This window comes from Anser anser (genome assembly GCF_964211835.1).
Source record: "Anser anser genome assembly, chromosome: 19".
NCBI classification, from domain to species: domain Eukaryota; kingdom Metazoa; phylum Chordata; class Aves; order Anseriformes; family Anatidae; genus Anser; species Anser anser.
In genome coordinates, this window is record NC_139740.1 from 11,548,477 (window position 1) to 11,562,280 (window position 13,804).

Consider the following 13,804-nt stretch of genomic DNA (forward strand, 5'->3'; position numbering starts at 1 on the left):
AAAAAAAAGTAGTCTTGTGGTTAATTGTCAGCATTTCCACATAAGAAACACTTGCAAGATGAGGGTAAAGGTTGCCTCTTAAGAAATTATGTAAAACAAACAACAAAAGAAAAAAAGGAAGTTGTACACTAAACCGTGTGAAAAAAATAAAATAAAATTCACTGTTGAAGCAGACTAGACTTTGGGAGGGATTTTGTGTTACGCAGGAAACATTATGTAGCACCTGGTCTTGTTACCTTCAGAGACTGCAGAATATTTAAGAAAAAAGACAAGTATAACAACAATGCTTTTAAGACATTCACTGTACATGTAGTTACATTTTTTATTATTATTTTATATATACAGCAAGGCCTGAATTTCTTCAAAAAACATCATCTGTATACAAACACACAGACAACATTGCCATTGTATGTATATTCAGGCTCCAGAACTTCTAGGTACACATCATTTGTACCCTGGGAGCCTGGCCTTTCCTCTATTTTATTGGGCAAAGCACATTCATGGCACTCAAAATTCTTGTCAGTTCCAGAAGCTGGAATTTTATTTCACATATATACATTTTATTTTATGTATATTCTACTCAGGGTGACTACAGAGTAGCAGACCAATTAGGAGCGCATAGAGCAGCATAGTGACTGAGACATTGTTTTGCTGAATATAGTGTCTGATCTGGAGAATTTGAAGATTATGGTCTGCCCTTGAATTTGCAACTAACATTGTATAATGTCCAAATTCTCAGTTTTTACCATGGGCCTTAGACCAAAAAAGACACCAGGGAAATAAAAATAAAAGAACATAGTCATGAAGATGTAAAAGCAATGGCTTTTTCACCTACACTAATAGAACTGACCAAAACAAAATACTACTTTATGCCATAGAACATTAGCTGAATATTACATTTACTTTGCACAGAGACAGAGAATGACAAATTAAGAACATCTACTTCTTGAAACTGTAAAGAAGTAATATCAGTAATATTACTGATTAGATGATCAAATTAGTCATCAACTTGTTTTACAGTGGTGTTGAACTCAAGTTTGTGATGAGATCTGTACCTTTTACTATGCGATTTCACAGCTGAATATTTGAAACTTGGCCAAAATATTTCCCTAATAGGCTAACTATCCAGGAATACTTAGCGTCTTAAAACTTCCACTGTTTATGTACTTTTGTGTGTGTGTGTGTGTCATTTTTTAAAAATTATATTGCTGATAATAAAAGGAAACCACATTCTCCCTTGGTCTCAGCCATATGCTCCCAAAGGATCTCTTGCATTCTCTCTAGTAAATGTGTGTCTGTGAGATATGAATCAGTGATCTCATGACTTTGTAAGAACAATACTAGAAAAATTGTATATATTCTTGTATACTATCTAGTAGCTTAGTTCTATTACACAGCTCTCACACATGAAAAAGTTGATTAAGTTAGCTACATCTTGGAACAAATCTACATAACATTTAGTTGTATTCCAAACTGCTGTTCCTCACTCCAAAGCTTTTCCTTGTGCCTGCCACTCTAAAATGACTGTCATGGACTAAATATAAATGGAATATAACAAAAGTGGTTAAGCAAACATCATCAGTTAAGATCAGCACTGTTTCCCTATTTAGGACTTCCTCAACTGCTATAGCCACTCCTCTAAGATTTCATTAGTATAACTCCATCAGCTGTCTTGAAGAGTACCAGCTTCATTTTTGCAAGAAAATGTTTTTTCTCACAATTCTGCTGTTTTCCTGCTGTAAGTCAAGGACATATTTCTTACATATTGTGCATATTTCTAAATAAGAGCCATTGTTTCCAGCTGAAAGCCTTCTTCTCTTCTTCTAGTTCAAGTCTCTCAGCAGATTCAGAATGCAACTGCAGATGGCAGAGGTAGGTTCTTTTTTCTTTCTTCAGTTTTGGGATATGTGTTAAAATGAACTGTTCACAAAAAAAAAATGGTGGAAAGATTGAAAAATTTCAAAAGCCTCCACGTAAAATTAAATCTTTTGCCCATCTGTGCATTGAGACTGTTTGCAAGTTTCAATACAAAGCTTTCTTTGCTGCCATACTTGTATGTACATTCAAAATTGCTTTAGGATGTTAAAATGTATTTTCTCCCTTTATAGGAGTCAGAATTTTTCTTAGTCATGACTTTTTTATTAACAATTTCTGTGAAAAGACAAGGCAAGTTTTTCTTAGAGGTATACTTGCATGATCTTAGAAACCAAACTGATTTGATAGACAATCAAAGCTCTGGCTGCTACTATTCAAAAGTCAGGAAAGATAAATTCAGTTTACTTATGTGACATTAATTCTGCCACAAGTAAAATACTGTTTTCACTTTTAGGTTCACATTCTACCACTCAAGTAGTTTGGCTGCTTTCTCATACAGAAAGGAAAAGTTACTTTCTCTTACGAGTAACACCCCATACTATTTCTTTTTTATGCTTCCATTATTTTCATTGCTGCTGTAGCTCAAAAGGTTTTCTTGTTGGTTCATCTAGATGCATCTGTTGGTTTTGTGTGTTTATGCTGTGTTTTATACGAAGGCATGCATTTTTCATCAAGTGTTTGAAGCTATATACTGATACTGAAAAATACAAAGTTGCATTGCCTGCTAGTGGAAGTAGTAAAAAAAAATGAACATCTATTTCAACAGAAATAAGTATAGCCTAGTCCTCAACATATTCTGGGGGAAAAAAAATAAAAATAAAAAAATAAAAAAGGAGATTCTTGAACGATAGGTGCAATCAACTCACTCAGAAGTTTCTTCTTTCCAGAGGTACTTTCCAACCCCATTCTCACACCTGTTCATGGCACTTTGGAAGTAGTGATGAACCAGAACGTGAGCCTCTCCTGTCACTCAGATTCTGGTTCTCCACCTATCAAATACACACTGTTTAAATACAGTCAGAAGGTATCCACTTTAAATAGGATAGACTTGATGCCAGCTTTGTTCAACTTGACTATCAACTCTGCCAGTGATGTGGGTGAATACAAGTGCAAAGCTGAGAATAAAATCTATGGCAGAAGATACAGTAGAAGTCTCAATTTCACGCTTGAAGGTATGTCTTGCTGTATTACTTCTTGATACATTTAATTTTATTGGATACAAGGAAGAAATTTTTCACAATGAGAGTAATGAGACATTGGAACAGGTTGCCCAGAGAAGCTGTGGATGCCCCATCATTAGAAACGTTCAGCCAGGTTGGATGGGACTTTGAGAAACCTGATCTAGTGAAAGATGTCCCTGCCCATGGCAAGGGGGTTGAACTAGATTAACTTCAAGGGTCCCTTCCAAACTAAAACATTCTATGATTGTATAATTTTAGATTCACATAGCCATGCATTGGCTGATCCAATGCATCTGCAGCAGTGGGACTCAGCAATTTGTTTGCTGAAGGTGATGTTTTGTACTGCTGTGTGTGCCTGCCTTGGTTGAGCTGAACTTTACTGAAAACTGCTACTGTTCCCTCGGGAGTCAGCAGCACTGTTCTGATATGTCTCATTGAGCCCTCGATCCTTTATGCCCATCTTATTTGCCAGCATTGCTGATTAATTCAGTCTTGCTTTGGAGTTTGTCCTGCAATCAGCGATGCAGTCTATTCTGTTGTGTGTTTTTGTTGTTTGTTTGTTTATTTTCAGAGCCACTTTCCAAACCAGCGCTGAGCTCACCCACCTCTCAAGCAAAGAAAGGCCAAAATGCAACCCTGTCTTGTCTCTCAGAGAAAGGGTCTCTTCCTATCACATACACATTCTTCAAAGGCAAACGGAGGATATCTCAACTAGTGAAGATGCAGAAGGAAGCAGCTGTTACTTTTGTACTTATCAATACCTCTAGTGACTTAGGAACCTATAAATGCAGAGCTGAAAATAGCTTTCGCAATAGTACAAAATACAGCAACAGTTTCAACTTTACATTAGCAGGTATGCACGTGTCAAATAGTTTACTACTGTCAATAGACAGAGACAGAAACAAAGTTCAGAACATAGGAAGAATACAAGTATTTTAGCCAGAGACTTTATTCCTGCAATGTAATGCTCAAAATATAATGATTACAATAATAATAATGAGGTATTTTTAAATTCATGCAAAAAGAATTACTTTCAGCCTAGATAGCAGCAGTAGTTGAAGTGACCACGAAGGATGATTGTAAAAGACTCACTTTTACAAGACACTACTGGTCCAGCTTTCTCCACCTTGGGGAGATTCTAGCTTCATTTTTCTCTCTGGTTCTTATGAAAGGGACAGTCTATTGGCAGCAGCAAAATCCTTTCCTTCTGCTGTGGTGGTGTGCAATTCGCGTTCTCCTGAGCAGTTCTATTAACAACAGTTAATCCAGAAGCTGAAAGAAATGCAAAGTCATGATTCCATTTACAAATATGAAACAACATTTCTTCACATAAACACCTTTTTTTGTTGTTGTTTTATTTTGTTTTTGGCAGAGGAGAGTTGCAATTCTCAACCCCGGATCATTTTTCTTGGGCTAATCTTACTAGCGTTTGTGATAGGATTTGCTCTGGCAATTCGATTTTTCATCATTCCTTCATGTAAAGCAGGTAAGTTATTTGAATATCTATTTCATTTTCCATATATGCTCATTTATGTTCTCAGTACCTTCAAGTGTGCAAATATGTTACAAGTAGAATTACACTCTTGGTATTTTAGGATATTGTCAACTCTCCTTTTAACCAGCATCAGCAGCGAGACATTTACGAGGCAAGATTTCTGACCCGTGGTTTAAATGGCAGGCATGGTATGGGGAAGTAAAGTAATACCTAAATTAAGACAGAACTGTTGGAAGGAATTAGGCCTTTTTGTTCTTAGCAAAGAAAGAAAATTCTATTAAAAATGCCTTTGATTAAGGAGTAATTTTGATCATGAAAATAACATTTTTATGGAGCTCTTTATTTACCTCTAAGATAAATTGATTCATGTATGTATTTGTTGTGCAGGAAAATTTACATCTGCTGTGTCCTCAACTGGCCTTACTTCAACGGATAAAGTAGAAGAGTCAGATAATTATGTCACATACACAGAGATTAGTAAGTTTGTGTTACTCCCCATATAGCCATGAAATTTACCTGAAGGAGTTTGGTGGAAGAATGTTGTTATACTATCTGCAGCCAACATGGGCCAATTCCTTTAGGCACTGCAGAAACAGCAGAAGGGGACAACTACTACCAGTCAGGAAGTAAACTAGTAGTACTCCTACTGACCATACCATTACAGATGCAATATTTGAAGTCCCTCGGTATCCATATTTGGCACCATCTGCCATGCAGCCAAAACCACAACTGCCTAAAGTTCCATACAAAAACCTACCGTAAACAGAAATAAAATGAATTGCATTTGGCAACTTACGGAAATGACAGGAATAGCCATTACAGAAGAAAAGAAAATTGGATAGACACTGCACCTCAGATTTACTTACTTGTTTACTAAAAGCCAAAAATGGGCTATACACAAGTTGTAGAAAAATAAAACTTAGGAAGCTCCTGCATTCTGTTCAACATTGTTCAGTACACGACGTTTCTTTATTCCATGTTTCTTAACTTTGAAAAGACACAAAATCAGTTCAAATAAATTATGAAGTAATTCTAGACAACAGTCAATGAAGCAACTGGTCTACATTAGAATGTACTACTTCCACTGTAAAAAATACACAGTAATGAAGACATTGCATTAAAATCACAATGCTATTACACTGTAATTTTCTAGATTTACCCTATGCATGACTGTCAGTATGCTTGGGGGTGCATGTGTTTGTATCTAACAGCAAAACTGTAACATTTCTTGTTTCTAAATACCCAAAAGGGAATCATTCCTTCCCAACAAATCCACCTTCCACTCACATACAGGACAAGTAGATATCTAGCTATGCTGCTCCATTAGCTCAGTGCTCTCTGCAGCTGTTCATGCCAAATTTCAATCAGCATTCTACCCACATAGCTTGCAATAACAATGAATATAGCTCTGATAATGCCCATAGGTGCTACAAAAAGCATGACAGATTTATATCCAACCCTGAATGTCGCTGCTTTATTTACATCATTAAAAAAATACAAAAAAATCAGTCTCTTGTAATTAATTGCTGTTTATCTTTAATACAGAGCCGATTCAAAAACAGGAGTGTGCAAATTTTTCTGTTAGTAGAAGAGAAGATGAAAAAGGTGAAAACCTCATTTTATAGTAGTGGGACATCCAGTATGCATAGATAAATTGGGGGGGGAATTGGGGGGGGTGGTTGTGGGAAGTGGATAGTAACAGTTATATACTGAAATTGCTCACTTACTATGGAGAAATAAAAATAACTAAGACAAAAAAAAAAAAAGCCTATCATACTGTAACACAAAAGTTCAAAAGCTTAACTTTGCAACCATGCAGATTTTATTAGTCACCAAGCTGTGGATGGCTTATTAACTCTTCTATCATCTTTACTAAAAAAAGAACATTGCATTATTTTACTCTTTTAACAGAGAAGAGGGAAAGTCCTACAATCTATTCAAAGGTCGTCATCAGAGATGGAATACAAGGTAAGATCTCTTATGTGATTAATTTAAGTACTTTTAAAGAATCTTTCAATCTTCAGATGTACATCAGCAGATGTACCATGTCTGCTGAGAGGTAGTAGAGAGAGTAGATACTAATTGCCTGGCCTAATTATTTTATAGACAGATCATATAGCTAGTTGTCTACTAGCAAGAAAAATCCCCAAGTAATAACCTCTAGGGACTTAAAATGACTGGAATTATAAAGATCCAAACAGCCACCCTATTAAATAAACAACAGCTCCTTGCTTTTTAAAAAAAATAATAATAAAATAAAAAAGCTCAATGGAGTCACTGTCAGGTTAAATCCTGCTGGACACAATGTACAGTCTGGCATCTTTAATAAATTATCCAAAGCTTTATCTATGATCCAAGCTCCTGTGCATTCAACAATTATCCTGGAATAGAAACTGGATTGTATAAATTAATCAAAAGACTTTAGTCAAGCACTACAAAAAGTTACTCCAACTTTGTTGCACTCCAAGGCACATGCTAGAGGATCCATATTTGACCTTTGGATCTGCTGTTACCTAGTGGCAAGCATGACAATTTCTCAGTTCACCACTCTCAAAGTATAGTAAAATTGAAGACAAGAAAGAAGTTATGGTTAGCCCTGCTGAAGAGACATGTTTGCCTCTTTCCTCTTTGCAAGGTAACCTGGACAACCTAGATGGTTTAGATTTGACAGAAAACAGATACATCACCAAGTTTTAGGAGAACTATTTCCAATGAAGTGACTGTATCATTGACCCCAGAAGTCAGTTTCAGGCACAGAAATTTAAGAAATTCCTTTTATTAGACGAATTTAAGTTTACACATTTTTAGCTGATGTTACGTACTTAGTTAAGAAGTCTTTTAACCTAGATATGTGCATCATTTCCTTCATGGTGGTGTCTCTGCTTCTCAGCTGGACCACTCCATTCTCTAGAGTAGCATCAGTTATCAAGACCATGAAGAGAACACTCATCTCATCATATCTGCAAAGAAAAGATCACACCTATTACCACTTTTGATGTATGAAAAAAAAGAACAGATTAAGTTATGTACAAATGACAACAAGCTGCACATTTTTTTTTGCTACAATGCACCAAGTTGTGTGAAGACGCCCATTTTCTTATAGACATTCCTTGCTTTCCTAATTATTTTTCTTTAAATTATTAGGTCACTTTAGTACATAAAGTAAATGTTAGTATTCTGTTACAAGAGTATTTTCTGTAGAAGCAGAGTATAACTTTCTTCTGTTATTTAATAGCCAGACAACGTAGACTACTGCACATGAACCAATCAACATACATATTTTTTTTCTGGGGAAAGAAGAGATCCAAGATCCATAGATACAAGCAGTGATATGCTCAAAATTCACTCTTGATCAACAAATCATATATGAAGCCCTTAACTGGAATATAGGTTTTTATCTGCATGAATAACATCGCATACACCAATGGTAATCATTCCAGACGTGAAGAACTTTTAAGTTCAAGACTAGACACAGTGTGCTATCTGAAGCAGTACTTAAGAATGGAGCACAGAGCCAGTCAAAATGGTTTAAAACAGAACACAGCACAAAAATCAGGAAGACATGACATGGTTTTGCAAGTTTACTCATCTTAAGAAATTTATTTTCATAGAAGTGTCTATAAAAGGGATCTCACAGTTCCAGAGCAACAACAATAGAAAAAAGTGTGAAAGGCTTATACAATTCTTAAAACAAACTGTCATTTCTCTTCGTAATAAAATCTACTGAGTGAGTTTTTAGTTTAGGATGCATGCCTTCATTCACATGGTTACTGCACTCAATGACTTCTTACTGAAAGCAGGAATATTTTTGCTAGTCCACAGGAAGTCACCTTTCACCTTCATAGTTTTAACTTACAAAATACTGTTTCTTCTTACTTTGTATAAAGCTGTTCCAGGGATACCTGCGTGGTTTCAAGATAACCTGGCCATACGGAAATTCTATTTTCTGATAGTTCGTTGAACAATCCTTGACAAACCTGTGTTTAAACCAAATTTAAAAACAAAAGTATAAATAAAGATTTTGAGGGTTTGAAATTCTAGACAAAGAAACTATTCAAACTCCAGAACTTGTGTTATTAGCATTTCTAGTTGGTATTAATTTACTTGCTGAAATAAATCTCATATTTAAAAAAATATGCCAGTGTAAGTTTCTTCCCTTCTGTGGGGACTGGCTTAATGATTGACTTAAACAGAAACTTCTGAAATTCTGAAGATGGGACCCACATGTTATGATAACTATGAAAGATTAAGAATCAGAGGGATTTTGTTATTTGTTTTCCTTTAACATTTCATTGAACAAATTGAAACTTTATTAACAATACTAAAAGCAGTGTGTTAAAGCAGAGAAGACATCTACTTCCCCACTGTCTGTACTCCTTCAGCCATGCTTCACTCCTTCAAACTGCACAGTAGAAGCACCATGAAAACTGTATAACTGTGAGTCTCAGAGAACTGAAGTAGCAGCATGATTTTCACCAATGTTAACAGAGTGCCTGACATAACAGAAGGTCACATGGTAAATTAATGCTCAAAATTAAAACACTTTCTTACAACATACCTGTCGCAGCTCTGTTGTTGGGCCTTTCCCTACATCCAAGGCCACTTTGATAGGTGCTAGACAAGGATGAAGTTTAAGTACCTAATAATTTTAGAAAAAAAAAAATACTGTTTATTGTGAACATTTAAGCAGAACTCCAGAATATTAAAAGCCAGTGACCATTGTTGCTTATACTTCCCCCAGAGTTACCTTTCTGTGTGAATTTTTCTTTTTTGTTAACGGATTCTCAGCTAGCTGTAGTGAATCAAAGAGATATGCTAATACTCCTCGGTCCAGATTTCCACTCACAGACAGGACGTGAGGAATAACATTCTTCCTTCCATCTCGGCCCTGATGAGGGGAGAAAAACCACACACACACAAAAACAAAACAAAACAAAACACAACCATGAAGAGATACTTCAAAGTCTGTGTCAACTGGCCTTTTGTTTACTCTAAATGTATAATGAGGTATTGAGCTCAAGCACCCTTCTTACTTTCAGACATATGTTAGAATCAGAGGTACATTTTAAAGTTACTAGCAATCTTGAAGTGTAACCATGACTAGATAAGTTTGTAACAATGGGGAAAATTATATAGTTCATTGCTAATTTTGAATAAATAACTCCATGAAAAAACTATTTCATCTCCTTTTGAAAATAAGATCTGCTAACGAAGGTCTGACAGCAGAATTATACAGACTTTACCACAGAAGAATAAGATAGTCATATGCTAAACAACCACATCTTCAAATAAATTATTCCTCTCATCTTTATAATAAAAAGATTCTCAATAAAGTAAGTTAAGGCTTACCAGTAATTTTGATCTATCCCCTGGATACATCTCTAACAGTTCAGTATCACCAAGGTTCTTCAGTGTTTCTATTGTTTCTTTTCCCCAAGGAAAGTTATAATGTAAGTTAAATCCTCTTCTTCCTTCTTCATCCTGAAAGTCACTGCTGCTGAAGTTAGATGGGCCTACTGCAAACTGAAAATTGAAGATATAAGAGGTGTTCCACTATTGCGCATGCTGTACTAACAAACCACATCTGTAAAGCCAGATGTAAAGTCTATAATTTGCAGCACATTTTTAAAAATAAATTACCACCCAAATCACTTCAATTGCTTCACAGCTCTTTGAGATCAAGTCATTTGTAAACACAGAACACTTGCCTTTCTGCAAGTCTGTTACAAACTACTTAATGGATTTTTCATAAACTTAAGTAGTTTTTTTTGTTTCTTGCAAGAAATGCATGTATTTCAGTGACAAAAATTGGCAACATCAGCCAAAAACTTAACAGGGTATCTATTTCCTCTCTCTTTGAAAAATAAAGGGGCAGGCCAAGATTTGCCATCTGTACGCTGCTGTTACCTTTCTCCACCATTGCAGTCTCTGACGCAACCAGTAATCGAGCCACTGTCCTGCAGTTCTGGGAGAGCTAAACCATGCAAGCAAAGAGGTAGTCCTTTCGCCTATTCTTTAAACAATAGCAAGGTCAGCAAGTTAACTCCTTCAAAAACAACATGGAAAAAGCAAGAGACAGTATTCAAAAAAAAAATCCGAAGTTGAAACAATTGTACATAGTTTATTTAGGTACTATAAGGGATTAGTCGATCTTTATTAGTCTACCTTCTAAAGTTTTTGTTGTGTAGCTCACTTTCTGGAACAGAGTGAAAACATACTCCAACTTCAGCAAGGCCACAAGGCAGCCTCTTGTTCGCAAATTCTAAGCAGCTAACATATTGTGCCAAAACACCTGCCAAAAGACAAATAATTAATTTTAGTAGCCATATGCAAAACTTCAATTTTTTAATTATACTGAAAACAAATACAGCGTGTTAGCTTATCCACAAGAGGAAATGAAGGCAATGACAGTGATTGAAGATCACAATGCTACAGATAGTGTTTATATGTGCAATCTAATTAGCTTTCATGTTTTGCAGACATCAGCTCAGCAGCTCATGCACAGCCCGTACCTCCGGGTACTTTGGCAACCGTGACTTTAGCGGGCCTATCCCCTAATTACAGGGCAAAGTGTCAAGTGCACATTTGGACGTTTACGCTGCTCAGGTGCTTGAGAAGGCCACGCTCTCGCAGCGTGCAGACCGGACCTTCCCAGTGCACTGACACAACGGGAGGACGAGTTAAGGCCGGCAGCTGGCCTGCAGGGTGCACGGAGCCCCGAGAGCCGCCTCACCCCGGCACTAGCAGGGCTGTGCCGCGGGCCGTACCGGGCAGCAGCGTCTCCCGGAGCGTCCCTGCGCTCCCCAGCGCTTCTTCCAGGGCGGGCCCGGCCGGCTCCTGGACAACCCGGCGCAGCGTCTCCGAGCTCAGCAGCCGCAGGGCATCGCGGGCCTGCGGGGCGCCGGCGGAGGGGCTGCCGTGGAGCGGGGAATCCACGGCGAACACCTGCTCCCTGCGGGCCAGCGCCGAGTGCCACCACTGCGCCGCCAGGTTGCCCCGCAGCGCCGCGCCCAGCGGCCCGAAGCCCGGGTGGCAGCCGCTGAGGTAGGAGCGCCAGGACCGCGGCTCCGCGCCGCCCCGCAGGAAGCGCCGCCGCCGGCACAGCTCCAGCAGCTGCCGCTGCTCCTCCTCCTCCTTCTCCTCCTCCTCCTCGCCGCCGGCCGCCACGTAGGGCCGCCTCAGCGCCGGCCGCCTCAAGCGAAGCGCGCTTCCACAGCGGGCCGCCCAGCATCCGCCCAGCGCCATCTTCCCGCCCCGCGCCTCCCTCACGGCCTGGGGGGGGGGGGGGGTGGCGGGGCGCGGCGAGCATTGCGCATGCGCGCTGGGTGCCGTGGTTCTCTCCTGCTTCCCGCTCAGTGCCTGCCGCCGCCGCCATTTTGTGCCCTTGGGCTCAGCCGCAGCCCTGCCCGCCGGGACCCCGGCTCCGGGCCGGGCCCTTCCCCCTGCGGACGCGGCTCGGCGCCCCTCAGCGAGGGCAGGCTCCGATCGCCATGGGGAGGGAAGAAACCCCTAGGGATCTGTCCTTGACACGCGAAGCGCTTTGTAGCTGCCCAGGGAGATTTCTAGGGAAAAAGCCAAACGCGGATTGCTTGAGAACAGCTACATCTTGTTGTGTGTGGTCTGAGGCAACATACGAGCTTTCTAACAAGAGTTAAAGCTGCAGATGTGAAATTTAATACTACTGCAGTATATTCAGCTAGCGGCGTGGAGGGGGCAAACTTTCGTTGCTAGCATAGCAAAAGCTTGCAGCTTGCAGCCCAGCCCAACAGCAGAGCAATGGAAATTTCCATACATGCTTAATCACGATTTTGTACCAGTGCCAGAAGGTGGAGCTTAAAGAGGAGATATCGCTGTGTGCTGGCTGCAATGAAAAAATTCATGCATGTTAAATCCCTAGGAGCTGGGATTATCTCAACCTCCGCTCTTTAACATACACCCAAGTCCCAAATGGCAGAGAAGGAACAGACTGAGAATTGAAAAAGACAAGGCGTTAGTAGGCCAGTGGGGCAGCTGGCTGAGCTGCCAATCCTGGGAGAAAGGAATGCCCTGTTAAAGCCTGCTATCCTGACCCAGTGCAGAAAATCCTGCTAGATATAACTTCATTTCTCATGCAAGCCCACAACAATGCAGCCCTAGTTCCAAGTTTATTTAGTATTTCATTTTCATTTTACGTGCAAATGTTAAGGGGAGAGATTTCCTTACAGCAAGGCACTTCCTTGCGGGCAGGTTTCCCCTACCCCATATCCCTTTTTCAACACCAGAAGATATAAAACTAGAGGCCTGTTTTTCACAGGATAGTGATATCCTTATTGGATAGAAAAATCTCAGAAATGGTTTTAGATGTGGCTCAGTCCAGTAAGATAGTCAGAACTTGGAAATATTTCATCCATGTCTGATTCTGTCCAAGTCCACCAGGAATCTACCAACCTTTAAAAAAACAGTATCAGAAATATTACTAGGTGGCATCTCTCCCACTTTTCAACCAGCGTTACTTTTAAACATAACTGTTTCATTTTAACACATTCAGTGCTATCCCCCTTCTGAAGGGGAAAAGAGCCTATTTTTTTCCTTCCACCATAGTTGATTTAGCTTTGCAAAGTTAATTAAGATTCTTTCTACATTACTAACTATAGCTTTAGGTTTACTGTAGTATTATGGGACTTGTATTATGGAAGCTCTCACAGTATTAGGGAAGCTCTCATCGCAACAACAAATGATCACAGAAAGTACTATCAAGTAATGAAATTCCACAAAGAAACATTTAAGAAAATGGATTATGGATTAGAGTGTAGTTAAGAATAGCACAAGCTTAGCCTCAGAGGAAAGTCATCAAGAGCAAAGCACAGTCAAAAGAAAATGGAAGTTCAAGAGACTTGAAGTCACGGACTTGGATTCACAATAACCCAGATAGAATCTTGCCCTGATTTTTACAGGCAGTTAAGCAGGGTAGTTAATGCGTTAAGTGGTAGTTAAGCATTAAGTTTAAAACTAATCAGTTATCAGTAAGTGGAAAGAGGGAACTGAAGATAAGTATTAAGTGGAAGTTTAAGCTACTGTACATGAAAGCATTAAGCACTTTAAACTAGGATCGAGGCTTTTTTGCTTGTTGCCAGATAGGCTCCTAATCAAGGAAATGCTCTAGAAGGGTTGCCCACTGAGCATGGGCAATGCATTGAGATGAGTCATTAGCTGCATGTACAAATATTGATAAAGATTCATCATCTTCACTGACGAACAGCCCATTTCCCTCCCC

General features: G+C 39.1%; 2 protein-coding genes across 7 annotated transcripts; one reads left to right on the forward strand and one right to left on the reverse strand.

Moving 5' to 3' along the window:
• Window positions 1–17: 17 nt before the first annotated feature.
• Window positions 18–8,428, forward strand: MILR1 (mast cell immunoglobulin like receptor 1). 3 transcript variants are annotated; one of them, XM_083805435.1, is made up of 9 exons: window positions 19–1,738; window positions 1,828–1,872; window positions 2,763–3,047; window positions 3,628–3,909; window positions 4,429–4,542; window positions 4,939–5,028; window positions 6,097–6,156; window positions 6,463–6,519; window positions 7,787–8,428. In XM_083805435.1, the coding sequence occupies exons 1-9, from the start codon at window positions 1,705–1,707 to the stop codon at window positions 7,879–7,881; spliced, it is 1,062 nt and encodes a 353-aa protein (XP_083661561.1). In that variant the 5' UTR covers window positions 19–1,704; the 3' UTR covers window positions 7,882–8,428. The 3 variants fall into 3 exon arrangements, with proteins under 3 accessions (XP_083661563.1, XP_083661561.1, XP_083661562.1); XM_083805436.1 differs by having other exon boundaries at window positions 20–1,738; window positions 7,442–8,428; XM_083805437.1 differs by lacking the exon at window positions 2,763–3,047 and having other exon boundaries at window positions 18–1,738.
• Window positions 3,982–13,682, reverse strand: POLG2 (DNA polymerase gamma 2, accessory subunit). 4 transcript variants are annotated; one of them, XR_014574027.1, is made up of 11 exons: window positions 11,319–13,682; window positions 10,717–10,843; window positions 10,459–10,564; window positions 9,901–10,074; window positions 9,299–9,439; window positions 9,110–9,190; window positions 8,428–8,528; window positions 7,374–7,511; window positions 5,418–5,538; window positions 5,068–5,304; window positions 3,982–4,328 (listed from the first exon to the last, which is right to left on the reverse strand). XR_014574027.1 is itself a non-coding variant. In XM_083805407.1 (9 exons), exons 1-9 carry the CDS (start codon window positions 11,794–11,796, stop codon window positions 5,535–5,537), a joined length of 1,350 nt encoding a protein of 449 aa, XP_083661533.1. In that variant the 5' UTR covers window positions 11,797–13,682; the 3' UTR covers window positions 3,982–5,534. The 4 variants fall into 4 exon arrangements, 2 of the variants coding, with proteins under 2 accessions (XP_083661533.1, XP_083661532.1); XR_014574026.1 differs by lacking the exon at window positions 5,068–5,304; XM_083805407.1 differs by having other exon boundaries at window positions 3,982–5,538.
• Window positions 13,683–13,804: the final 122 nt, after the last annotated feature.

Coding starts and splice junctions, on each gene's coding strand:
- POLG2 (XM_083805406.1), bottom strand. CDS start 11,796: ATGGCGCTGGGCGGATGCTGGGCGGCCCGCTGTGGAAGCGCGCTTCGC. Junction 10,565..10,716: donor CACAACAAAAACTTTAGAAG/GTAGACTAATAA, acceptor TATTGTTTAAAG/AATAGGCGAAAGGACTACCT. Junction 7,512..8,427: donor CTGGAACAGCTTTATACAAA/GTAAGAAGAAAC, acceptor TTTTCTTTGCAG/ATATGATGAGATGAGTGTTC.
- MILR1 (XM_083805435.1), top strand. CDS start 1,705: ATGTTTTTTCTCACAATTCTGCTGTTTTCCTGCT. Junction 3,048..3,627: donor TCTCAATTTCACGCTTGAAG/GTATGTCTTGCT, acceptor GTTTATTTTCAG/AGCCACTTTCCAAACCAGCG. Junction 6,157..6,462: donor TAGAAGAGAAGATGAAAAAG/GTGAAAACCTCA, acceptor CTCTTTTAACAG/AGAAGAGGGAAAGTCCTACA.